The sequence below is a fragment of the Papio anubis genome, chromosome 2 (assembly GCF_008728515.1).
Source record: "Papio anubis isolate 15944 chromosome 2, Panubis1.0, whole genome shotgun sequence".
In the NCBI taxonomy this organism is placed as follows: domain Eukaryota; kingdom Metazoa; phylum Chordata; class Mammalia; order Primates; family Cercopithecidae; genus Papio; species Papio anubis.
Window position 1 is genome coordinate 166,085,464 of NC_044977.1, and position 25,816 is coordinate 166,111,279.

General features: G+C 41.0%; 1 protein-coding gene, 1 non-coding gene and 2 pseudogenes across 3 annotated transcripts in view; 2 read left to right on the plus strand and 2 right to left on the minus strand.

Annotated features, from left to right (window-relative positions):
- The window catches only part of PP2D1 (protein phosphatase 2C like domain containing 1), a 30,480-nt gene extending 8,607 nt beyond the window's left edge, over nt 1-21,873 (minus strand). For both annotated transcript variants that reach the window (XM_017955940.3, XM_003895162.5), the window contains exons 1-2: nt 21,606-21,873; nt 11,054-12,120 (exon numbers count right to left, since the gene is read on the minus strand). In XM_017955940.3, coding sequence (XP_017811429.1) covers nt 11,054-12,120; nt 21,606-21,628 — 1,090 coding nt within the window. In that variant the 5' untranslated portion in view covers nt 21,629-21,873. The remainder of the gene's footprint in view (nt 1-11,053; nt 12,121-21,605) is intronic.
- On the plus strand, nt 6,582-6,721 carry LOC116273879. The gene has a single exon (XR_004182388.1). It is a non-coding gene; the product is annotated as a U4 spliceosomal RNA (small nuclear RNA).
- Nucleotides 17,298-17,930, minus strand: LOC116273840 (annotated as a pseudogene).
- On the plus strand, nt 21,772-22,351 carry LOC103882391 (annotated as a pseudogene).
- Nucleotides 22,352-25,816: the final 3,465 nt, after the last annotated feature.

Here is a 25,816-nt window from a genome sequence, read left to right on the forward strand (position 1 = left end):
AAGGAATAGTACTTACAATGAAAGGATGGTAAACAGGTTATTTTTATTTTAGTTACCTCTACAGAGAGCTTGACAAGTGTAGCCTTATGCACTATTTGCCTTTTTTTTTTTTTTTTTTTTTCCTGTGCTACAGAGTAGGACATACCATGTTGGCCCATTTTATTACTTGTGAACATCCTTTGGGTTCAGCACAATAAAATATTTTAAGAGAAAGGACATTAAATCCTGGTTGCAGTTCTTGCTCTACTTGTTAAAAAGGGAGATAATGCCTTTTTTTTTTTTTTTTTTTCCTTTTGGAGACAGGGTTTCACTCTGTCACCCAGGCTGGAGTGCAGTGGTATGATTACGGCTTACTGCAGTGTTGGCCTCCCTGGGCTCAGGTGATCCTCCCACCTCCGCCTCCGGAGAGCTGGGACTAAAGGCATGTTCCACCACACCCGGCTAATTTCTGCATTTTTTCGTAGAAACAGGCTTTCGCTATGTTGCCCAGGCTGGTCTCAAACTCCTGGGTTCAAGCGATCCTCCTGCTTTGGTCTCCCAAAATGCTGGGATTATAGGCGCTAGTCACTGCACCTGGCATCGCATTCTTTACCTGTATGAGTGGTGCATGAAGGAAAGGAAAAGTGAAGGAGAAGTAGCCAGCGTTTCTTAACTATTTGTGTATATAACCCAGGAAGTAGAGGGTAAATAAGATTCATCAGGAAGACTACTAATGGAACGAACTAAAAAATTAGATATGCAGAGTCAACAGTTTCATTTTGTAACAATGAGCGGCATATGCTGTCAGCTACAAACAGGGTGTTTGAAGTCAAGTGCTATATTAAACTGAAAGCTTGAACATGATAATGAACGAAAGGTTTCCATGAAGATGAGAAATTAGAGGAAGATTATTAAATATCACTTATGTCCACGTAGTCTGGAGAAGTGGAGAGGAAGCAGCCTTTGATAGCTTAAGAGAAAGGACAATTTGGCTTTTTAAAAAGTTTCTTGGTAACATCTGTTTGGAGGAAATGCGAACAGCTAACCAAGCAATGAACTGTGTTGGAAACCACTACACAATTTTAATCTAAGCATAAATGAATTCAAGTCCTAGACAAAGGTAACAACTTTCAGTATTTGGAGAGATTGCGCTCTTCAGAAAATGTTACCAGAATAAAAATGGAACAGGATTACTGGAAGAGCAACGTGTTTAGGAACAATAATCTTGGGGATTAAAAAGAGCCGCTTTGAGATGATGCTCAAGCCTTTTTAAAGTGGCATAGTCAGGTAAAGTGTTTCTTATGCAGAGGGTAATGATGTGGCTGCCTCCTGCAATTACTGGGTTATCACCAACTTTTGTGAGAAGGAAAAGTCCAGTAAACTTAGGATGAACTCTGGAATCCCAACCAGGGAATTCTAGAGCTGAGTAGGCAATATCAAGATTTTTCTCAGATAAAGCCAGAAAGGTGACTTAGTGTTGATTAGAGCAGGAACGTTTTAAGAAGGAGTGAGAGAAGAGGAAAAGGAAGTTTATGTGGTGATCAGAAAAAAACATACCTATATACATGATGGATGAAGCAGGAAAAATAAAAACACACCTAGGATGCACAACGTTGCCCAGGAGTAATAAGGACAGTTTGGTGTAGAAAAACAGTATGGGGAGTGGAAGGATTTAGGAGCCTGACACAGTCAGACTTGAATCCCAAACTTTTGTCTGTGTGGCCTTCATTAGATCACTTTATTTCACTAAGTAACAGTTCTTTACCTGCAGTGTTATTTGTCAAAGTTACTGTGAGACTCAATAAGCTAATTTAAGAGGTAGACACTTAAAGGTTGGTGTTCTAAGAAGAGAAAAGCAGGTAGAGAGGCTATTCAAAAGAGAGGGGAAACGACAAATGTTTCATTTCAGACCCATTTCTAAAAGAACTATAAGAAAATACAAAGTAGAATTACAGGCTTAAGATAGGCAGTGGTAACTTGGAACTTGGGAAAAATTGAAATAGTTACTGGGGAAAGGGAAAATTACAATTATAAAGGAGCATAAGTAAATTAGAATTGTATGTAAATAAGATTAGGGGAAACAGTCTATATCCAGTTTTTCTGCAATGCTCTAGTTTCAGCAAAAGAGGCTGAATTTGTTTAATTTTATGCATGGACAGCAGCTTTGTGACTTCCTAAGAATGGTTATCTTAAGAGCCTCACTCATGTTGAACTAGCTTTCATTGGATGTTCAAAATATCCTTTTGTTTTATAGACATATGATCATGAAACTCATGTCCATTGTTCATTGCTCACCATTGTACCCCTCAAGCCTAACTAGATTATGCACGAGTCTCAACTATTTATGAAATATTTGTTGAATGTGTTCTCAGAATCAGGTTTGTAAACATGTGAGAGTTCCTTAGCACCACCATCAAAAAAAGGGAGAAGGGGAAGGGAAGGTATATAAAATGTCAGTGTTAAGAATTTGGCTTTTTTCCTGCACAAAATTGAAGGAGATTCTGGAGTTGAATTAGACTTTAGGGGAAAATGGTAGGGGTGGAGATCATTTTAAAAGCAACTTACTAAACTAGTCCGAATGAACACATTTTCACACCCATGGAAACGCATCTAGAGAAGAAAGGCAACTGAGGTCTGCAAATACAGCATTAGCGATTAATGAAGACAGAAAAGTCCACATAAAAATGAAGACACCCTAAAAACAGGAGAGAGCTAGTACTGTTCATTTGAAGTAACCAGACTTCAAGCCTGAAAGACTGGAGTCCTGGCTCACTCACTGGTTATATAACCTTGTATAATGCTTTGATGAGCTTTAGTCTTCTCATGTATTAAAAATGTGATTATCCTTTCCTCACAGATTTTGAAGATCAGATGAAGGAGTGATGTGGCAGTCTTGAGAAGGGAAGGGGGATTCAGGTGACCACTAATTTAAAAATTGTGATAGCCGGGTGTGGTGGCGTAGGCTGTAGGCCTAGCTACTTGGGAGGCTGAGGCAGGAGGACCGCTTGAGGCTAGGGGTTCCAGGCTGCAGTATCCTCTGATTGAGCCTAAGAATAACCACTGTGCTCCTGGCTACATAGCAAAACCTCATCTCAAAAAAAAAAAGTGAATAATAGAGAAATAGTGGGTAAAATTGTGCCTGGTCTCTGAATTTACTGTGAGCTTTTGAGACACAAAGCTAGGACACTAGAAATAAAAGTTTACAGGGCCTCATTAAAAGGAATTATTAACAAATGTACAATCTAGACATAAAGATATTGGAATAATAGATACACCAAAGCACTCAAATATTAAAAAGGAGCAGTAATGAGGCAGTCTGGGTCTCAGATTGACCCTTCCACTGAGAACAAGTAAATATCCTGGTTAATATAGCCGAAGTACAAAATACTCAAGAAGCATAATGACTAAATTCAGGTATACCAAGAGCAGAAACTAGCTTTTACCTAAGACCATGTATTGAGCCGAATAAATCCACATTAGATTTCCACAAGGTGGCCAGGTGCAGTGGCTCATAACTATAATCCCAGCACTTTGGGAGGCTAAAGCAGGTGGATCACTTAAGGTCAGGAATGTGAGACCAGCCTGGCCAACATGTTGAAACCCCGTCTTTACATAAAACAAAATTAGCTGGGCTTGGTGGCATGTGCCTGTAGTCTTAGCTACTCGGGAGGCTGAGGCAGGAGAATCGCTTGAACCCTGAATCCGGGAGGTGGAGGTTGCAGTGAGCCAAGATCGAGCCACTCCAGTCCAGCCTGGATAACAGAGCAAGACTGTTTTGTTTGTTTGTTTGTTTTGTTTTGAGACGGAGTCTCACTCTGTCGCCCAGGCTGGAGTGCAGTGGCACGATCTCAGCTCTCTGCCTCCTGGGTTCGAGCAATTCTTTGCCTCAACCTCCCAAGTAGCTGGGATTACAGGTGCCCACCACCACACCTGGCTAATTTTTGTATTTTTTAGTAAAGACAGGGTTTCACCATGTTGGCCAGGCTGGTCTTGAATTCCTGACCTTGTGATCCACCCGCCTCGGCCTCCCAAAGTGCTGGGATTACAGGAGTGAGCCACTGCACCCAACCCAACTCTGTCTTAAAAAAAAAAAAAAATCACAGGCTTATGAAACAGGAGACAAAACCTAGGGCTTCTCCGAGATGGGGAAGACTAAATGGCTCACCACAACAAAGCTAGGACCCCAAAGGACGATGGCCTCACTGAAACAGTGAACCAAAAATAAACCTATGCCTGTTGCCACCACACAGACTACAGAAAAACTGACTATTTCAGATTATGCCAAAGAGAGAAAGAGGGAAGAAAGGAAGCTACAAAAAACTTGGAACTGGCTTGACATTGTAGCTCACATCTGTAATCCTGTGAGGCAAGGATAATCACATGTTTAATACATGAGAAGATTAAAGCTCATCAAAGCATCAAAGCACTTTGGGAGGCCAAGATGGGAGGATCACTTGAGTCCAAGAGTTCAAGACCAGCCTGGGCAACATAACAACACCCCATCTCTACAAAACAAAGAATGTGAAACCACCAACCTTCACGTATTTGTAGACTGAAAGCCTCAAATGGATCACTTAGTACATATTGATAGTGTCAACAGGCAGACACGAGGCAGGAGCAAATGCAGTACTCTGGATGACACATCTCTCACATAATTCCCCAAAACATAAATTATATGGAATTTCTTATCTTTCTGGTCAAGATACAATAACAGTGACTGGATTTACACTTTCATCTGTTTTGAAGAGACAGAGCCAAGAGTCCAGGGAAACCAATGCAGCTAGAGCTTGCTGAGGACAGAATACCAGAGAGAAAAGAGCTTACATCTGGAATTCTAGAGAATTCCAGATACCTTTCGAGGGTCTTTCTCTAGTGGGTCTTTCTCAAGTGTTTAGATGGGTACTGGTGAATACATGTGTGGTTGGAAACTGGGAAAAGAAACATTTGAAAAGGATTAGAGGGAGCATTGCTGAGGACTCATAGGGCTGGTAGAATAATTCCTGTTCCAACCAGCCAGGCTGAAAAGATATTAATTCAGGAATCATTAGGTAGCATACTTAGGAAGGTTTTGCCTCAGTAGCAGAGAATAATTAGACCCAAACTCAACACTGCCCTGGACTTGCCTGATAAATTAAAAAAACAGGATCTAAAAGGATCAAACTATTTCCAAGTAATTTCATCCCAAAACAAAGCTCAAGACCATATATCCAAAAACACACATTTACTCCTAACACCCACAACCTGTCAATGTGTTCTTATTGGGAAAAAAAAAATAGTTTTTGCAGTTGTAGTTAAGGATCTCAAAACGACAGCATTCTGTATTATCCAGGTGGGCCCGAATTCCAATGAGAAATGTCTTTATAAGAGATACGCAGAGTAGAGGCACACGGGCAGAACAGTAAAATGCCATGTGAAAATCAAGGCAGGGACTGGAATTACGCAGCTGTGGGTGAGGGAATGCCTGGAGCTACCATAAGCTGGAAGACCCAAGGAAGGATTCTACCCTAGAAGAGGCATGGCCCTGTGAACACCTTGACTTCAGGCATCTGGCAAGTAGTATCTTTTCATACCACAATGGAATAGAACTGTAATAGCGAGAGGAACATTGGAAATTGTACAAACACATGGAAATTAAACAACATGCTCCTCAACAATCATAGGGTCAATAAAGAAATTAAAAAGGAAATCAAAAACTTCTTGAAACAAATGAAAATCAAAACATAGCATACCAAAACCTATGGGATGCAGCAAAAGTGATACTAATAGGGAAATTTATAGTAATAAACTCCAAATAAACAACATAACAATGCACCGCAAGAAACTAGAAAGCCAGGACAAACCAAACTCAATAGAAGGGAAAAAAATAAAGATCAGAGCAGAATTAACCAAGATAGACACTAAAAAATACACATAGGATCAGTTAAACAAAAGATCATTTTTATGAAAAGATTTTAAAAGTCAATAAACCATTAGCTAGCCTAAACAAGAAAAAAGAGAGAAAATCCCAAAAAAAAAAAAAAAAAAAAAAACCAGAAATGAAAAAGGAGACATTACAACAGATGCCACTGAAAAACAAAAGATCACTAGGGACTGTTACAAACAATGATACCCTAACAAATTAGAAAACCTAGAGGAAATGGATAAACATAAACACCTGGACACATACAACCCTACCAAGACTGAACCAGGAGGAAATAGAAAACCTGAACAGACCAATAACAAGTAGCAGGATTGAGTCAGTAATAAAAAGTCCCCCAAATGAAAAGCCCAGGACCAGATGGCTTCACTGCTGAATTCTACCAAACTCATAAAAAAGAATTAACACCAATTCTTCTCAAACTATTTCAGAAAATTGAAAAGGAAGGAAATCTTTTTAACTCATTCCACAAGCCCAGCATTACCTGAATACCAAAATCAGATAAGACACAACAACAAAGAAGAAAACTATAGGCCGATATCCCTGATGAATGTAGATGTGAAAATCCTCAACAAAATACTAGCAAGCTGAATCAAAAAACACATATATTTTTTAAAGCACCATGATCAAGTGGGATTTATTCCAGGGATGCAAGGATGGTTCACACAGAAATCAATAAATGTGAAGCTTCGTGCAGAGGCAGTATCATAGCCAGTGAGATTTAGCCACGGTGTGATTACTGCTAATTGAAAACTTTTCCCCATAGCCCACTGTGATGACTTGTAATACAGTCAGCATTAAAAATAAGATAAATATGACACATTACCAACAGAATGAAGGAGAAATACCATATGATTATCTCAATAGATGGCCAAAAATTTTTTGGATAAAATTTAACATCTCTTCATGATAAAACTTCTCAACAAATTAGGCATAGAAGAAACACATCTTAACATATGAAAGGCCCTGCTATGGTATGTATTTTTGTTCCCTCCAAACATCATGTTGAAATTTGATCAACAATGTTGGAGATGGGTTCTTTTTTTTTTTTTTGAGACAGAGTCTCGCTCTGTCGCCCAGGCTGGAGTGCAGTGGCGCGATCTCGGCTCACTGCAAGCTCCGCCTCCCGGGTTCACGCCATTCTCCTGCCTCAGCCTCCCGAGTAGCTGGGACTACAGGCGCCCACAACCGCGCCCGGCTAATTTTTTGTATTTTTAGTAGAGACGGGGTTTCACCGTGGTCTCGATCTCCTGACCTTGTGATCCGCCCGCCTCGGCCTCCCAAAGTGCTGGGATTACAGGCATGAGCCACCGCGCCCGGCGGAGATGGGTTCTGATACATGTCTGAGTCATGGGGACAGATCCCACTACTGAGTATGATAAATAGCCCACCGTGATGACTTGTAATACAGTCAGCATTAAAAATAAAATAAATATGACACAAGAATGAAGGAGAAATACCATATGATTATCTCAATAAATGCCCCCCAAACTTTTTTGATAAAATTCGCTTCTCTTCATGATAAAAATTCTCAACAAATTAGGCATAGAAGAAACATATCTCAACATAATAAAGGCCCTGCTATGGTATGTATTTTTGTTCCCCCCAAACATCATCTTGAAATTTTATCAACAATGTTGGAGATGGGGTCTAACAGATATTTGAGTCATGGGGAGCAGATCCCACTACTGAGTATGTAGCCAATGGATATCAAAGAGATACCTGTACCCCCACATTTTATGCAGCACTATTCACAATAGTAAAGATGCAGGGTCAACAATGTCCATCAGTAGATGAATGGATAAAGAAAATGTAGTATATGTACATAATGGAATACTATTAAGCCATGAAAAAGAAGGAAATTCTGTCATTTGTAGCAACATGGATGGAACTGAGGACATAATGTTAAGTGAAATAAGCCAGACTCAGAAAGACAAACATTACTTGTTCTCTTTCATATGTGGATCCTAAAAATTGTTGATCTCAATGAGGTAAAGCAGAATGATGGTTACCAAAGATTGGGAAAGGTTGGGGACGGGGCAGGAGGAGATAAAGTTAAGTTGGTTAATAAGTACAAACAGGCCGGACGCAGTGACTCACCCCTGTAATCCCAGCACTTTTGGGAGGCTGTGGTGGGTGGTTCACAAGGTCAGGCGTTCGAGACCAGCCTGACCAACATGTTGAAACCCTGTCTCTACTAAAAATACAAAAATTAGGCTGGGCGTGGTGGCTCACGTCTATAATCCTAGCACTTTGGGAGGCAGAGGAGGGTGGGTCACCTCAGGTCAGGAGTTCGGGATCAGCCTGGCCAACATGGTGAAACCCTGTCTTTTCTAAAAATACAAAAATTAGCCAGGTGTGGTGGCGTGCACCTGTAATCCCAGCTACTCAGAAGGCTGAGGCAGGAGAATGGCTTGAACCCGGGAGGCGGAGGTTGCAGTGAGCCAAGATGGTGCCACTGCACTCCAGCCTAGGTAACAGAGTGAGACTCCATCTCAAAAAATAAAAAAGGTACAGACATTCAGTCAGAGACAGGGAACTGTATATCTTAAAATAGCTAGAAGAGTTGAAGTGTTCCCAACACAAAGAAATAATACACATTTCAGGTGATGAATATTTTAAATACCCTGATTTGGTCATTACATATTATATGCATATATCAAAATACCACGTGTACCCCATAAATATTTATAATTATTATGTATCAATAAAATAGATAAACATTTTTTAAAAGAATGTGAGTCTGGCAGTACCTTTTTCCACATGCACAAATTCAACATTTATTCAGTGGCTTCATCATTGAACTCATACTTCATTATAAGTTAAGAATTTTTTTTAATTCTAGAGTTATGACATTGATATTTTATGAATTTTATAAAAGGAAACCTAATTCCCTCACTATAATTAATCCTGTTCTATAAAATACAAAATAATTCTTGAAAATTTTGTGTAAAAAAATTTTTTTATGGCTGGAAGTCATTTAAAGTTCTTTCTTACAGGAGTACTTTTGTAGCTAAATCATGACCTCAGGTTCTCTCTTTTACAATTTGAATTGTTTTTACCCATGTGTCTTTCTATTAAAATGCAACATGCCTACATGCAAACAGTTTAACACCATTGTATAGGCCTGGAAATTAAATCCCATTGTTGGACCTGGAGATTAGAACCAATCAATCAGCAGTGTATCTAGATTTTTTTTTTTTTTTTTTTTTTTTTGAGATGGAGTCCTGACTCCTGCTCTGTTACCAGGCTGGAGAGCAGTGGTGCCATCTCGGCTCACTGCCACCTCCGCCTCCTGGATTCAAGCCATTCTCCTGCCACAGTCTCCCGATGTAGCTGGGATTACAGGCATGCGCCACCACGCCCAGCTAATTTTTGTATTTTTACTAGAGACAGGGTTTCACCATGTTGGCCAGGATGGTCTTGATCTCCTGACCTCATGATCCGCCCACCTTGGCCTCTCAAAGTGCTGGTTACAGGAGTCAGCCACTGCGCCTGGCCATTTATTTTTTTTTCTGGAGACAGAGTCTCACTTCATTGCCCAGTCTGGAGTGCAGTGGTGTGATCTCAGCTCACTGCAGCCTCTGCCTCCCAGGCTCAAGCGATTCTCCTGCCTTAGCCTCCCGAGTAGCTGGGGTTACAGGTGCCTGCCACGTCCAGCTATTTATTTTTTATTTTTTATTTTTGTATTTTTAGTAGAGATGGGGTTTCACCATGTTGGCCAGGCTGGTCTCAAACTCCTGACCCGAGGTGATCTACCCACCTCGGCCTCCCAAAGTGCTGGCATTACAGGTGTGAGCCACCACCCCCGGCCATGTCTAGACATTTAATGACAGTATCCACTTATTGAATATGTCATAATTTGTCACATTAATTTTACAAAGACTCTTATAATTAATGATAACTTCTATAGGGGTCCCAATTCCAAGAATATGGGTCAGTTCACAGATTGGACTTAAATCTGTAATGATTATGTCTATGAACTATTTGGAACCTCAGCATAGAGCCTGAGAAATGACAAAGACTCTGAGGCAGTGGACATGCACTTAGCTTTCTTGGTGTTGTTTAGTCTGGAGTCCTTGACATTTCAGGCTCAGAACCAGGCTGGATCAGAAACAGGCTGACTTTCTGGGGCCTTGACATTCGTTGTAGTATTCTTTGTGATTATCTGGCCTTGCAACACTGTCTCTGCCACAAAGTCCCACTCGCTGAGGCCCAGCCTCCTCAGGCTTTGGAAACAATCCCCTTAAGAGGTAGTATCATATGGCAGGACTGATTTCCAACTCCAATTCCTGTTACTTCTGAGACCTTGAACAAATTATCTCACATTTTTTAGCTTTAATTTCTCATCTGAAACGTTGGGTTAACAATACTTAGATATCACTAGATGTCAAAGTTATCGTAAGACTAGAAGAGGAAATTACTCTGTATTCAATATTCAGTAAGCGGACACTATCATTAATAATAATTCTATCTATGAAAAGGGTAGTAGAACTGTAGTTAAGTATCTCATAGAACTCAGCGTGGAACTCATGTCAATTCTGCTAAAAAGTTTTACCTCTGAGCTTTCCATTTTGGCAAATTCCTTAACTTCCTGAAATAACTTTTAAACAACACAGGTAACTTCTTTAAGAAGAGAATACATGCTCATAAAACTGAGGCATGAACTATTATTCTCTCTGAGATGAAATAGATGCTACTTGGCCAGTGAGCATGAGAATGACCTATAGCAAATACACTTATCAGAGTAACTGACCAATTTAAACAACTACACTAACAATGAGCAAACAACTTTCCATTTTTCTGAAAAGAGGAAGTGTACAAAATGTTTTTAATTTTGTTCAGGTTTAAACATATGTAGTATCTTTGCTTTTCATCTTTATCAGCAACTCTATTGCTACCCCTTTGGGAAAATGTAACATATTTGTCACATTATATCATATCTGTGCCTGTTTGGAAAATAATTACAATATTTTTGTGCCTGCAATCTGCACTTAAATTGTGGTTATTTGTTGCTTCTTATATTATCAGTGCAATTTCTAGGCACTAATAAGTCGCTAAATAATAAATCATAAAAAAATTCTGGAAGCATGAGGGGTTTTGCTGCAAGGAACCAAAAACATAAAGGTGTTATTTGGTGCTATTCAATGTACATACCAGTGTTTGCAACATGTAATATTCCAGGAAATATTTGTGGCATCTCCTGGGAAGTGGAGCTCTCTGCCAATCCATCATGGTTGGTTTTTCTTTTCCAATTCTTATGAGCATAAGGACTTTTAGGTTTGCCTTCCAATATACAAGTAACTGCAGAGCAGCCACTCCATTGAACCCTAGACACTTCTTTTCTTCCAAGACGTAAAAGCCTATCCATTCTCCAAAATGCTTTTGCAAAGGCTTTGTGTATGTCCTCATACTCATGCCTCACTGCTTCTGTTTTGTATATGGCAGAAAAGAGATCTTCTATTGCTGTGTATTCTTCTCTAAACACAGTGTAAAAGGAATTGATTATTTGTTGCTCATCAGTTGTCATTTGGTAAGAAGGATCAAATTTGGAAAGCTGATGGAGGAGTAAAACTGGGAGTTCCATGGATGTCAACTCTGCCGCTGAGGCACCATGATGTCCATCGAACAAACCGAAAAAACACACATTAGGTTTATTACCAAAATTACTCACTACAGTGAATTTATCATTCATGTCAGCTTTCCATGTAGAATTCCTGTCTTCACAAATGCCCACTCCTTTAATTAATAGATGACGTATTTTTTGAGAATATATGACACTCCTGTCAATGTTATCAAAAATCTTATAGTATGCTGGTATTTTTTTTTTCCAAAGCAGCTCAAAAGCATTATTAATGCTCTGTAGGGTTTTTTCAGTGAACATAAAAGATGACAATAGTTTAGAAATCATGAACTGTCTCTGAACAGCAATCACTGAGGGCTGTGGTTTCTTTCCACCCATCCACTGGAAACCCAGCGTGGCCAGAGCTACATGTTGCTTCTTATGGAGAAAAATACCAGTTAAGTCAATTTCGTGCTTGCATATGGAACAGGGTAATGTGGTCGCTTGCTCATAGACCTGCTCCTCTTCATGGCGTTTGGTGTGTCTCACTGGTCTTGGCTTTTTCTTTCTAAAACGTTTTCTTTTGGGTAAAAGTGAAATATCCACATATGAATCAAATGTTGATGTTTTCATATTCCATTCTCTTGATTTCCAAAACACCCTGCAAACAGGACGAAAGATATTTACATGCCAGGATGATGCAGTGAAAATCTCTTCAAGCAGGCTCTTATCATTGCAATTTGATTTGGCTCCTCACAATCTTATATAAGCCTAGGATTAAATATTCTGAGTCATATTCCTCAAAAAACATGTAAGTACTCAATTAATTGGTGATTGACCTGTGTCTGCCTGAAATAAATTAGGCAAAAATTCCAAAGAGTCAGCCAGACATCTAAGCAAATGTTCAGAGAAATCAGCACAATATTTTACCTTAGGCATGTGAAAGTATATATTTGAGACCTGCGATTCTGATTTCTAATATGGACAGTCATGTATTGCATAATGATGTTTCAGGCAATGATGGACCATATGCAATGGTGGTACCACAAGATTATAATGGAACCAAAAAATTCCTATTGCCTAGTGACATTATTGTTGTCTCAATGACATAAAGTGCTACATGTCACTTATGTTTTTGTGTTGATGCTGGTATCAACAAACCTAATATGCTGCCAGTCAAATAAAAGTATAGCAAATACAAGATATGTACAGAACATAATACCTGATAATGATAAATGACTATGTGACTGGCTTATGTGTTTATGATAGTATACTTTTTTATCGTTATTTTAGAGTGAACTCCTTATATTAGAAAAAAATTAACTGTAAAACAACCTCAGGCCCTCCAGGAGGTATTCCAGAAGGTGTTGCTAACATAGATGACAACCCCGTGTGTTGTTGCTCCTGAAGACCTTCCAGTGGGACAAGATGTGGAGGGGAAGGACAGTGATAATCCCAACTCTGTGTAGGCCAAGGTGTGTATTGTAGGTTGGTTTTTTTTTTTTTTTTTTTTTTTTTTGGAAAAAGGTTAAAACGTTTTAAACAAAATTTAACAACAATTTTAGTTAAATTTTTTAATAAAAATAAAATTTAGCTGGTTACTATGGCTCACACCTGTAATCCCAACACTTTGGGAGGTCAAGGCGGGTGGATCACATGAGGTCAGGAGTTCGAGACCAGCCTGGCCAACATGGCAAAACCCCGTTTCTACTAAAAATACAGAAAATTAGCTGAGCGTGGTGGCTCATACCTGTAATCTCAGCTACTTGGGAGGCTGAGGCAGGAGAATTGCTTGAACCCAGGAGGCAGGAGGCAGAGGCTGCAGTGAGCAGAGATCGTGCCACTGCACTCCAGCCTGGGTGACAGAGTGAGACTCCATCTCAAAAGATAAGTAATTTAAAATAAATAATTTAAAATGTTAATTAAAAAATTAAAAACAGAAAAAAGCTCTTAGAATAAGGAAATAAAGCAAGTAGTTTTTGTATAGCTGTACAATGTGTTTGCCTTTTAAGCCAAATGTTACAAAAGAATTAAAAAGTTCTAAAAATTAAAACGTTTACAAAGTAAAAAGTTACTGTAAGCTAAGGTTAATTTATTATTGAAGAAAAAATATTGTTTCTAAGTTTAGTGTAAGCTAAGTGTACAGGGTTTATAAGGTCTGCAGTAGCGTGCAATAATGTGCTAGACCTTCACACTCACCACTCACTCATTGACACCCAGAGGGACTTGCAGTCCTGCAAGCTTTATTCATGGTAAGTGCCCTATTTTAAAATGTTGCATTTTTTACTCTTTGTACAATACTTTATTGTACCTCTTCTGTGTTTAGGTACACAATACTTTCCATGTGTTACAGTTGCCTACGGTATTCACTACAGTAACACACCTGTACAGGTTTGTAGCCTAGGAGCGATAGGCTATACCATATGGCCTAGGTATTAGTGGGCTGCACCATCTAGGTTTGTGTAAGTACACTCTGTGACGTTCACACAGCCATGAAATTGCCATCGATACACTTCTCAGAAAGTATCCCCATCGTTAAGTGATGCATGATTGTAATTACTTTTGTGCTGCATTTTGTCTGCCTTAAAACACTTTTGTTCTAATTAGAGGGTTCACAAGAAAATGAATGGATTATGCCAAAACCAAGCAGAATAAGGAAAAGAACTGACAGTAAGGACAGAATTTTTTTAAAAACTACAACGAAGAGGTATGGGCTGAGGATAGGAAAGAAAAGATGTAGAGCTGGATGATACATTTCTGGAGAGCAGGCATCATTTTCTACCCCTTCCTATCAGAAACATCTAGCACTGTACTCAGCACCTGGGGCCATTTTTATCCATTTCATGCACAATTTCTAGGGCATGAGATATTTCCAAGGGTCTATGAAAAGTTAGAGACCAGAAAAAAAAATGCTTTGGTTACAAAATATTTTAAAACTTGATAAAAATAAAAGTTGGCTGGGTGCAGTGGTTTATACCTGTAATCCCAGCACTTTGGGAGGTCAAGGTAGGGAAATCACTTGAGGTCAGGAGTTTCAGACCAGCCTGTGCAACATAGTGAGGCCTTGTCTCTATTAACAATTAAAAAAAAAAAAAAGCCAGGTGCGATGGTATGCATGCCTGTAGTCCGAGCTACTCAGGAGGCTGAGGTGGGAGGATCGCTTGAGCCTGGGAGGTGGAAGCTGCAGTGAGCCATGATTGTACCACCACACTCCAGCCTGGGCTACAGATCGAGACCCTGTCTCAAAAATAAATAAATAAAGTAACTTTATATATATATATAGAGAGAGAGAGAGAGAGAGAGACAGACAGAGAGAGAGAGAGAGAGAGAGAGAGAGAGACGGAGTTTCACTCTTGCTGCCCAGGCTGGAGTACAATGGTGCAATCTCGGCTCACTGCAACCTCCGCCTCCCGGGTTCAAGCAATTCTCCTGCCTCAGCCTCCCAAGTAGCTGGGATTACAGGCATTCACCACCACACCTTGCTAATTTTGTATTTTTAGTAGAGACAGGGTTTCTCCACATTGGTCAGGCTCGTCTTGAACTCCCAACCTCAGGTGACCCACCTGCCTCAGCCTCCCAAAGTGCTGGGATTACAGGCATTAGCCACTGTGCCCAGCCATAAATATTTATGAAATGTGACATTACAAAAACTAGTCAACTTCAACTCAATTCGTATATAAATTGTATTTGAGATGGGTACATTTTAATGTGTTACAGTAATGGGGGATGGAGCCTGTGACACTAAGAATACTTGGAGCCTCTAAGTACTTAAAACATCTCAGATACATAATAGATATTCAACAATTGAATATCTATTGATATTCTATAGATAGTTGGTAGTTAGATAAGAAATTGACCCATTTAATTATAATGACAATATGATAATAATAATAATGAAATATATTTTGTTATAAAAGGTATATATCATCAGGTTCTTAAGTTCAATGCAGAAGGATACAAAGTAGAAAATAAAAGAATGTTTTTGTCTTCCCACACTCCGCTTGAACCTGGGAGGTGGAGGTTGCGGTGAGCTGCAATCACGCCATTGTACTCCAGCCTGGGCAACAAACCCCAGCCCCAGTAGTAATTGAGTTATCTATCTTTCTAAATGTAAATTTGTATATAAGATCTTGTCTGGCCCTGCGCAGTGGCTCACGCATAATCCCAGCACTTTGGGAGGCAGAGGCAGGTGGATCACTTGAGGTCAGGAGTTTGGGACTGGCCCGGCCAACAGGGTGAAACCCTGTCTCTACTAACAGTACCCCAAAAATTAGATGGGCGTGATGGCACGCCTGTAATCTCAGCTACTCGGGAGGCTGAGACAGGAGAATCGCTTAAACTCAGGAAGTGGAGGTTGCAGTGAGCCAAGATCATGCCACTGCCCTCCAGCCTGGGCGACAGAGTGAGACACTGTTTCAAAAACAAAAACAAAAACAAACAAACAGACATATTTTCTGAAGGCCAGTAGGGTCCCATTTTACATGCCATCCTAAAATCTGATATTTTCAGTAAATACTAGGTCATGGACAGGAAGTTTGAATATGGAAGAACAGAACAATATACATTGTCCCTAGGTATCTGTGGGGGATTAGTTCCAAGACCACCCTCTCCACGCATGGATACAAAAATCTAAGGAAGTTTAGGTTCCTGATAAAAATGGCGTAGTATTTGTATCTTCCTTGTATGTTGCCTCACTCAGGAGTGCAGTGGCCTAGAACTCCTGGGCTCAAGCCATCCTCCCACCTCTGCCTCCATAGTCGCTGTAACTACAGGCATGCACCACGATGCGCGGTTAATTTTTGTATTTTTAGTAGAGATGGGTTTTCGCCATGTTGGCCAAGCTGGTATGGTCTCGAACTGCTGGCCTCATGTGATCCACCCGCCCCGCCTTAGCCTCTCAAAGCACTAGGATTACTGGTGTGAGCTACTGCGTCGGCCCTCCTGTATACTTGTTTATTTACTTATTTGAGACGGAGTCTTGCTCTGTCGCCCAGGCTGGAGTGCAGTGGTGCAATCTGGGCTCACTGCAACCTCTGCCTCCTGGGTTCAAGCAATTCTCTCACCTCAGCCTCCCAAGTAGCTGGGATTACAGATGCTCACCTAATACGTATATATATACACACACACACACACACAGATATATATATATAGTATTTTTAATAGAGATGAGGTTTCACCATGTTGGCCCAGGCTGGTCTTGAACTCCTGACTCAAGTGATCCGCCCAGCTCTGCCTCCCAAAGTGCTAGGATTACAGGCGTAAGCCACCGCACCCGGGCCCTCTTGTATATGTTAAATCATCTCTTGATAGAATATGCATAATGCAACGTAAATGCTATGTAAATAGTTCTTATACTGTATTTTTATTTGTATTATTTTGTTGTTGTATTGGTTTATTAGTATTATTATTTTAGGAGGTATTTTGGGAATATTTTCTACCCAAAGTTGGTTGAATTCACAGATGCAGAACCTTCAGATATGGAGGACTGACTCTGTTGTGAAAAATGTAGACTTAGGATTTTTTTTTTTTTCAGGGGAGGAAAAAGCATGTAAGTTTACTTTACATAACTGACTGAAAAATACATTCAAGAAATAGTAAGTAGAAGCCAGGGGCAGTGGCTCACACCTGTAATCCCAGCACTTAGGGAGGCCGAGGCTGTCGGATCACCTGAGGTCAGGAGTTCGAGACCAGCCTGGCCAACATGGAGAAACTCTGTCTCTACTAAAAATACAAAATTAGCCGGGCGTGGTAGCACCTGCCTGTAATTCCAGCTACTTGGGAGGCTGAGGCAGGAGAATCGCTTGAACCTGGGAGGCGGAGGTGGTGGTGAGCTGATATCATGCCATTGCACTCCAGCCTGGGCAACAAGAGCGAAACTCCATCTCAAAAAATCAAAACAAAACAAAACAAAAAAACCTGAATAAAAGAAATAGTAAATAGAATATAATACGACTCATGAACGCTGAAGGAGTGGGGGTAATCGTTATGTCCAAATAATCTCCTAGTTGTAACTTCTGTGACTGCAGGGGTCATGGAGTCACCAGTCCCCTTTCTGCCAGACGTGGTGCTGGCCAATCTCCTTCACACGATAGCCAGATCTTTTAATATCTGTAAAAATTACTGCAAAATTGAAATGTGTGCCCTGCTTTCTAGCCTCTGGATAGACTTATTATACTAAGCTCAGTTCTTTCAAGGTTGCATCTATCCAAGTGTAGATCGCCAGCTCGCTGGATGGTACGTTCCCCCGGGAGAACTCGACCATTCGGTAGCGGCGGCTGTCACTGGCGGCCGCGGGCCTGTCTTGTAGTGATCAGCTCCTGAAGCTCCTTCTTAATTTCCTCCTGGCTAATGCGCGACTCCACCGCCATCTTTCTCCTACGGCCTCAGACTTTGAATAAAAACAACAAAAACAAGTTGGTCGCGGTGGCTCACGCCTATAATCCCAGCACTTTGGGAGGCCGAGGAGGGCCGATCACGAGGTCGGGAGTTCGAGACCAGCCTGACCAACATGGTGAAATCCGTCTCTACTAAAAATACAAAATTACCCCGGCGTGTGGCTGTAATCCGAGCTACTCAGGAGGCTGAGGCAGGAGAATCGCGTGAACCCGGGAGGTGGAGGTTGCAGGGAGCTGAGATCACGCCATTGCACTCCAGCCCAGGCAACAAAAGCGAAACTCCGTCTTATAGCAAACACAAAAATTGTCCCTGGGCGGGCGCTGTAGCTCACACCTGTAATCTCAGCTACTCAGGATGCTGACACTGGAGGATGCTGGAGCCCTGGAGGTTGAGGCTGCAGTGAGCTGTGATGGCGTCACTGCATTCCACTTGGGTTACAGAGGGAGACGCGGTCTCTTCAACAACAACAACAACAAATGTTCATTTACTAACTGTATAACCTCAATCAAGTCTTTTAATTTCTCTGAGCATCTGCTTTTAGCCTCAAATGAGGTAAATGGTGAAATAGTTGGTACCTAGGGGACGCTAAAAAAAAAAAAAAAAAAAAAGCCTGCTCATTCTGCCCTAAGTGAAAAGGACACTGAGAACTATGCCAAATAAAAATACATTACATAAAGGCATGAAATTACAATGCTTAGGGAGAAATGTGTTCTACGTAAAATTAATTAAGAAAAATCAGGAGATCAATGGGAGAGGATTGTTTTAACGACCTGTATTTGAGAACTGTGTAATGCATATTTACTAACATGTTGTGGTAAGTTGTTTATATCATCACTTAGTTACCAGCTATGTTACACGATTTAAGAGAAAATGAACTTGGTCAGGTGCAGTGGCTCATGCCTGTAGTCTCAACACTTTGGGAGGCTGAAGTAAGAGAATTGCTTGAGGTCAGGAGTTGGGGACCAGCCTGGGCAACATAGTGAAACCCCTTCTCTACAAAAAACTTAAAAATTAACTGGGCATAGTGGTGCACACCTGTAGTCCCAGCTACTTGGAGACTGAGCAGGGAGAATTGCATAAGCCCAGGATTTTGAGGTTTCAGTGAGCTATGATAGTGCCACAATACTCTAGCCTGGGTGACAGACTGAGACCCTGTCTCAAAAAAATACAAAAAGTATATTAAACTAAAAATAAAATGTGAGCTATATTAAATAAAACAATTAGAAGAAATATACATGTAAATTTAAAATGAATGGAAAATAATGTAATGGCCATGGAAAACAGGTAAATATCTTTAAGATGCTAGCCAGTAAAATTTGAATCCCGTAAATTATTCAAAAATCACTTCTAGAAAGGAAAACCTTCTATGATAAATGATAAACAAAATAGTGCACTATGTGATAGGCAAAAGGGCTTTAGCAACCTTCATACGTGGTTTACACATGGCAATATAAATAAAAATTAAAGAAGCAAGCAAAACTCTGATAAATTTGAAATGTTTTGCCGCTTTATTTGTATTTAATTCCCTGAAGTGTATGACTGTATTGGATACAGCTACTTACCCCTGTAGTAAAATTTTATTTACAAATGTCCACATTATAAATACTTCTAGAACTATTTGCATTTTGGGAAGTTTTCATGGCTTTCCCTCACCAACGATTATTTTTCCTTTTTTAATGGAAAATCTAAAAATTACACAAAAATAGGAGTATAATAAGTCCCCATATACTCATCACTAGCTTCGACTGTCATCAACATTTTTTTATTACTGTTTCATCTATATCCCCATCCACCTTATTTTATGTTATTTTATTTTATTTGAGGTGGAGTCTTGCTCTGTCACCTAGGCTGGAGTGCAGTGGTGCTATCTCGGCTCACTGACATCTGCTTCCCAAGTTCAAGCAATTCTTCTGCCTCAGCCTCCCGAGTAGCTGGGACTACAGGCGCCTGCCACCATGCTTAGCTGATTTTTGTATTTTTAGTAGAGACGGGTTTCACTATGTTGGCCAGGCTGGTCTCGAACTCCTGACCTCAAGTGATCTGCCTACCTCAGCCTCCCAAAGTGCTAGTTTACAGGTATGAGCCACTGCACCCAGCCTATGTTATTTAATTTTATCACAATTTTTGCTGGAGTATTGTAATGCCAATCTCCAAATTGTATCAACTCACCCATGAATACTTCAGTCTCAACAAATTTGATCAGCATCCAATCACTTCTTCAATACCTACAATAGGCCAGGTGCGGTGGCTCATGCCTGTAATGCCAGCACTTTGGGAGGCCGAGGCGGGCGGATCACCCGAGGTCGGGAGTTTGGGACTAGCCTGACCGACATGGAGAAACCCCATCTCTACTAAAAAAAATACAAAATTAGCCGGGCGTGGTGGTGCATGACTGTAATCACAGCTACTGGGGAGGCTGAGGCAGGAGAATCGCTTGAACCCAGAGGGCGGAGGTTATGGTGAGCCAAGATGGCGCCATTGCACTCCAGCCTGGGCAACAAGAGCGAAACTCTGTCTCAAAAAAAAAAATAAAAATAAAAATAAAAAATAACTACAATAGGCCAGCTACTGTGCAAGGTGCTGAGATGCACAGATGGATGAGGATGTACCCTGCCCTTGAAGCTATGAGAGGAAAAGATTGCAATTCTGTCCATATGCTCATCCAGGTCATTAATAAAGGAATGAAACAGGTCAGGTGGAGCCAAGGACAATGCCCCATTATTGTGCCCAACCGGGAACCTAGCCCTTCATCTGGCTAGGAATGGTGTAATGAGACCTAAGAAAATGACCTAGGAAAACTCACAGCTGAGACTTATTAGCAAGGGGTCCAAGGCAGTATCCAAGGGAATGATCACTTAGCCGGCAGAAGGAGCAAGAGGACCCAGCAAAAGAAATGGACAAGTAAGCAGAGAAGTAGAGGAAGAAACTGGGTCTGTCAAGGCCTTTGAGTGCTTTTGGCCAAAATATATAAAATATTTTAATTGCTATTTTTTGGTAATATTCATGTAAAGGATGTAGTTTTATGAGGCTTGATGGACTATTGGGACAATATATAAGGCACTATAACACTGTATTTTGATCTGAAGTCAATTACTTATATCAGAACTTCATTTTTCCATATGCCGGGGACAGCCATAATACAGCTCTATCACACATGGGCCATTCTTAGAATGTATTGCATCATTCATATGTTCGTTCATTCACAATAACAAATTAAATAGGCCGGGCACGGTGGCTCATGCCTATAATCCCAGCACTTTGGGAGGCTGAGGCGGGCCTATCACTTGAAGTCAGGAATTCGAGACCAGCCTGGCCATCATAGTGAAATCCTGTCTCTACTAAAAATACAAGAATTACCCAGGCATGGTGGCAGGCGCCTGTAATCCTAGCTACCTGGGAGGCTGAGGTGCAAGAATCACTTGAACCCGAGAGGCAGAGTTTGCAGTGAGCCGAGATGGTGCCATTGCACTACACCCTGGGAGACAGAGACTCTGTCTCAAAATAAATAAAGAAATAAAGAAATAAATGTAAATTAATTAATTAACTATAAAGACATCAGAATAAGAGCAGAGAGAGGAACGCGAGTCCTCTTTTGTACAAGGTAGAGGGATACATCACTCTTCAATGTACATAGTTTACAGGAAGCCAAGGTTTCATCTGATAACTAAGAATGTGGAGGAAAAGAATACTGTAGATATAATTATTCATTGGTTATACTTATTATCCAAAAAAAAATTTAAGAAAGTTTACCTTAAAGCATTATTGGCGCTCATGTTCCTTTGGAATTACCTTCCTTTGCCCTCCCTTTATCCCCTTTCCCTCTATTTCTCCAACTTGAGTAGTGATGGTGGAGGTAGAGGTGAACGTGATGGCCGTGGCAGAAGTAGTAGGGATAGTGATGAGAGCGGTGGTGGGCGTTCCCCTGACTTGATGGTAGAGCTCCCTGTGTGGAATGTTTACTACATCACCTGGAACCTCAGTCAGAACTCACTTTATGATTCAGAAGGACTGTGAAGCAGTAACATTACAAGTTGTGTGAAGTAAACTTGGGAATTTCTGAAAGAAGGAGCATTTGTTAAATACACTGTCTTACTTACTCTCTCTTCCTTTCTCTGCCATCGTGGTGTGTGCTTGACTCTGCTTCTCACCATGTCTTCTCACAAAACTTTCAGGATTAAGCGTTTCCTGGCCAAGAAACAAAAGCAAAATCGTCCCACTCCCCAGTGGATTGAGATGAAAACTGGTCATAAAATCAGGTAGAACTTCAAAAGGAGACATTGGAGAAGAACCAGGCTGGGCCTATAAGGAATTCCGCGTGAGATGGCACACGTATTTATGTTGCGTGAAAGTCAAGACCACCATACCATGTTAAGCTGAAAATGTTACCGCTATCTGGATAGTTGGACATGTTTTATTGGGAATATATTTTTTCTCTCTGTGTGTGCTATGAAGGCACTGTTTGGCTGGGTTCAGTAATAAATACGTGAGGCCTTTCATTTCTGTCTCTACATATAAATATAAATATATATATACTGTCTTACTGCTGGATGCAGGGGCTCACGTCTGTAATCCCAGCACTTTGGGAGGCCAAGACAGGAGGATTGCTTGAGGCCTGGAGTTCAAGACCAGCCTGAGCAACATATCAAGACCCCATCGCTACAAAAAAAAAAAAAAAAGAAAAAGAAAAATTAGCTGAGCATTGTTGCACACACCTGTAGTGCTAGCTACTCAGGAGACTGAGGCAGGAGGGTCACTTGAGCCCAGGAGTTTGAGGCAGTCAGCTGCAGTCAACTATGATTGTGCCATTCCGCTCCAGCCTGGGTGACAGAGAAAGACCCTGTCTTTAAAATAAATAAATAAACTGTCTTATGCCTATGTAGTAGAAATGAAAATGTAAGAAGAGTGACTATCAATTGTTTTTATAAGTTGTGGCACTTTCAAATAGCCATTTTAGGAGACTATCCTTACTGTACAGATGGGATGTCTTCCCACCCAGTGTTACAGCACCTCAGGCCATCTGTCCAGGACACCTCCTCTATCTGCTCTATAGATCCTACCCACCCCATCTTGCTGTCTCAGGTAACTGCCTGAGAGTTGTAGATCTTGACTGGACTGGCTTTTATAATTATTTCCCTAGCCTTCACTGCTGGCTAATATTTTTAGTTCCTAAATCTTTAATCCACAGCTGCATGCCACTCCCTCACCCCAAGGCTGGGTTAGAACAAGAGTCCTAGAGCAGGTTGCCTGAATGCTGAAGAAGTTTGGACAAGCCCAACTGTCAACTAGATATCTCCCTGAAGAGGTATCAAAGTCAACATGTTCAAAATGGAACTCACTAACCTTTCCTCCAGAATCTTCTTTGATCATCAACTTAGTTTAACTGGAACGTCTCAGAGAATCCCTTTTCCTGTGTGGTTCCAGGTTAAATTTGGCCAAGAAGGGAATCTTAATATTTAAAACTTAGGGGTTTATATTGGAATGCTATCATCATCCAATGAGTTCACCCACAGATGCCGAAGTGCCTAGCAGGTTTCTGTTTGTCCTTTGTTCCCCACTACTCTACCTCCAGGGTTTCCTCCAGCTCCAGGTCTTGCTGACCAATAGCAGCCCCGGGCCTATTAGCTGGCACCTGTCTGTGGGCCCACAGAAGCAAACATTTCCTCTAGACTTCCCTATCAGCTTCTCCTTCATGGTCCAGTTTGGGCATCTGGTCTGGATGTCCCTGGCTTCTCAGACTGACTGGATGGGGACTTCCCTGATGCCCCAACTCCTCTTCCCAGATGTTTAGTTGACCAGCTTCTCCCACAAACTAATTTTAACAATAAATCCTTTTTTCCACAATGCCTAGGGTTCTACTTTACTGATTGAACCCTAGGTAATACAGGGACCGCCATCACCCCATCGTCCTTTCCAGGATATATGAAATTGATCACCAAGACCTGTCAGATCTCTCTCTCTCTCTCTGTTTATTTTATTTATTTATTTATTTTGAGATGGATTCTCACTCTGTTGCCAGGCTGGAGTGCAGTGGTGCAATCTCGGCTCACCGCAACCTCCTGCCTCAGCCTCCTGAGTAGCTGGGATTACAGGTGTGTGCGATCACACCAAGCTGATTTTGTATTTTTAGTAGAGACAGGGTTTCACCATGTTGGCCAGGCTTGTCTCGAACTCCTGACCTCTGATGATCTGCCCACCTCGGCCTCCCAAAGTCCTGGGATTACAGGCGTGAGCCACTGCGCCCAGCCAGATCTCTCTCTTCAATACCCCTCTACCCACCCACTTGTCTCCATCCCCAGTGCTATCTCATGGTTCTAGGAGGTGAAAATATCTTGCCCAGATTTCCTAACTGCTCAATTCACTTCCAGTCTGGTTGCCTCTCAGTGCATTCCCCTTAGAGCAGTCAGAGGAGGTGATGCCCTGACTGAGGCCCATTACTAGCTTGCCCTTGTCCTTGGGATAACCTCCCTAATGTGTTTGACAAAGCTCTGTCTCTACTGGCGTCTGCTAACTTCTCCAGCTCCATCTGTCAGCACTGCTCCTTCACCCCATGCCAATATTATGTAGAGTCATTAGATAAATTGTTGCCAGTTTGGTATTAGATTATTATAACCTGAATTTTTCTTATTTATTGCTTTTTTAAATCACACTGAGCATACAGGCACTGCATATTAATATCTAGCAGTTGGCCAGGCACGGTGGCTCATGCATGTAATCCTAGCAATTCGGGGGGCTGAGGCAGGCAGATTGCTTGAGCTCAGGAGTTTGAGACCAGTCGGGGCAACATGGCAAAACCACGTCTTTACCAAAAATACAAAAATTAGCTGGGTGTGGTGGCGCATGCCTGTGGTCCAAGCTACTCGGGAGGCTGAGGTGGGAAGATGGCTTGAACCTGGGAGGCAGAGGTTTGCAGTGAGGTGAGATTGTGCCACTGCACTCCAGCCTGGGTGACAGAGTGAGACCCCATCTCATAAAAAAAAAAAAAAATATATATATATATATATGTGTGTGTGTGTGTGTATGTATATTATATATATTATATATAATGTATATAATATACACACACACATATAAACATATATATATTTGTGTATATATATGGCAGCTGCATTATCTCCATGCCACCGTAGATGTGGGAGAGAATGAGGCATCTCCTTCAGGCAAGTGCCTAGTGCCTGTAAACCCCATCTCCCTAGAGTGGGGTCAGGCATCTCATAGGGTGGCTGTGGTGTTCACATCACACTTCCGCATGCAGCTGTCAGGCCGGATGGTGATAAGGATAGTGGAAAGGCCCCTTACAGAAGTTAACTGGTGACTTACTGTAAGCTTCTCTTTAGAAAGGCAAAAATAGAGAAAGCATAGTTCTGAGATGCTTCCCAAGAGTGAAGATGAGTATATCTCTACATAGATTCTCAGCAGATTGTTTTCTTCCAAAGTGTATTTGTTGTGTGTTAATTTTGTTTATTAATTGATCGATTATTTATTTTATTGAGTTAAATAAAAATGTTGTATTTTTTATTTATTAGATATCCAATTAATGCATTCTCCTTTTAAAAATATTCAAATAATACAGAAGTATGCAGAGGAATTTTTTATGTATTTTTATATACACATGAAAACATACATGCTATCCATTATTAAATTTAGGTATAATTTGCATAAAATCCATGGCTCAATTTTTAAATGTACAACTTGAAAAATTTTTGTATAGGAACTTACTTGTAGACTCCATTAAGTTTTGTTCGTTTTCTGTATTTTCTTTTCTTGTTGTTGTTGATATGGAGTCTTGCTCTGTTGCCCAGGCTGGAGTGCAGTGGTGCGATCTCCGCTCACTGCAAGCTTCGCCTCCCAGGTTTACACTATTCCCCTGGCACAGCCTTCTGAGTAGCTGGGACTACAGGCGCCTGCCACCACACCTGGCTAATTTTTTGCATTTTGTTTAGTAGAGATGGGATTTCACCGTG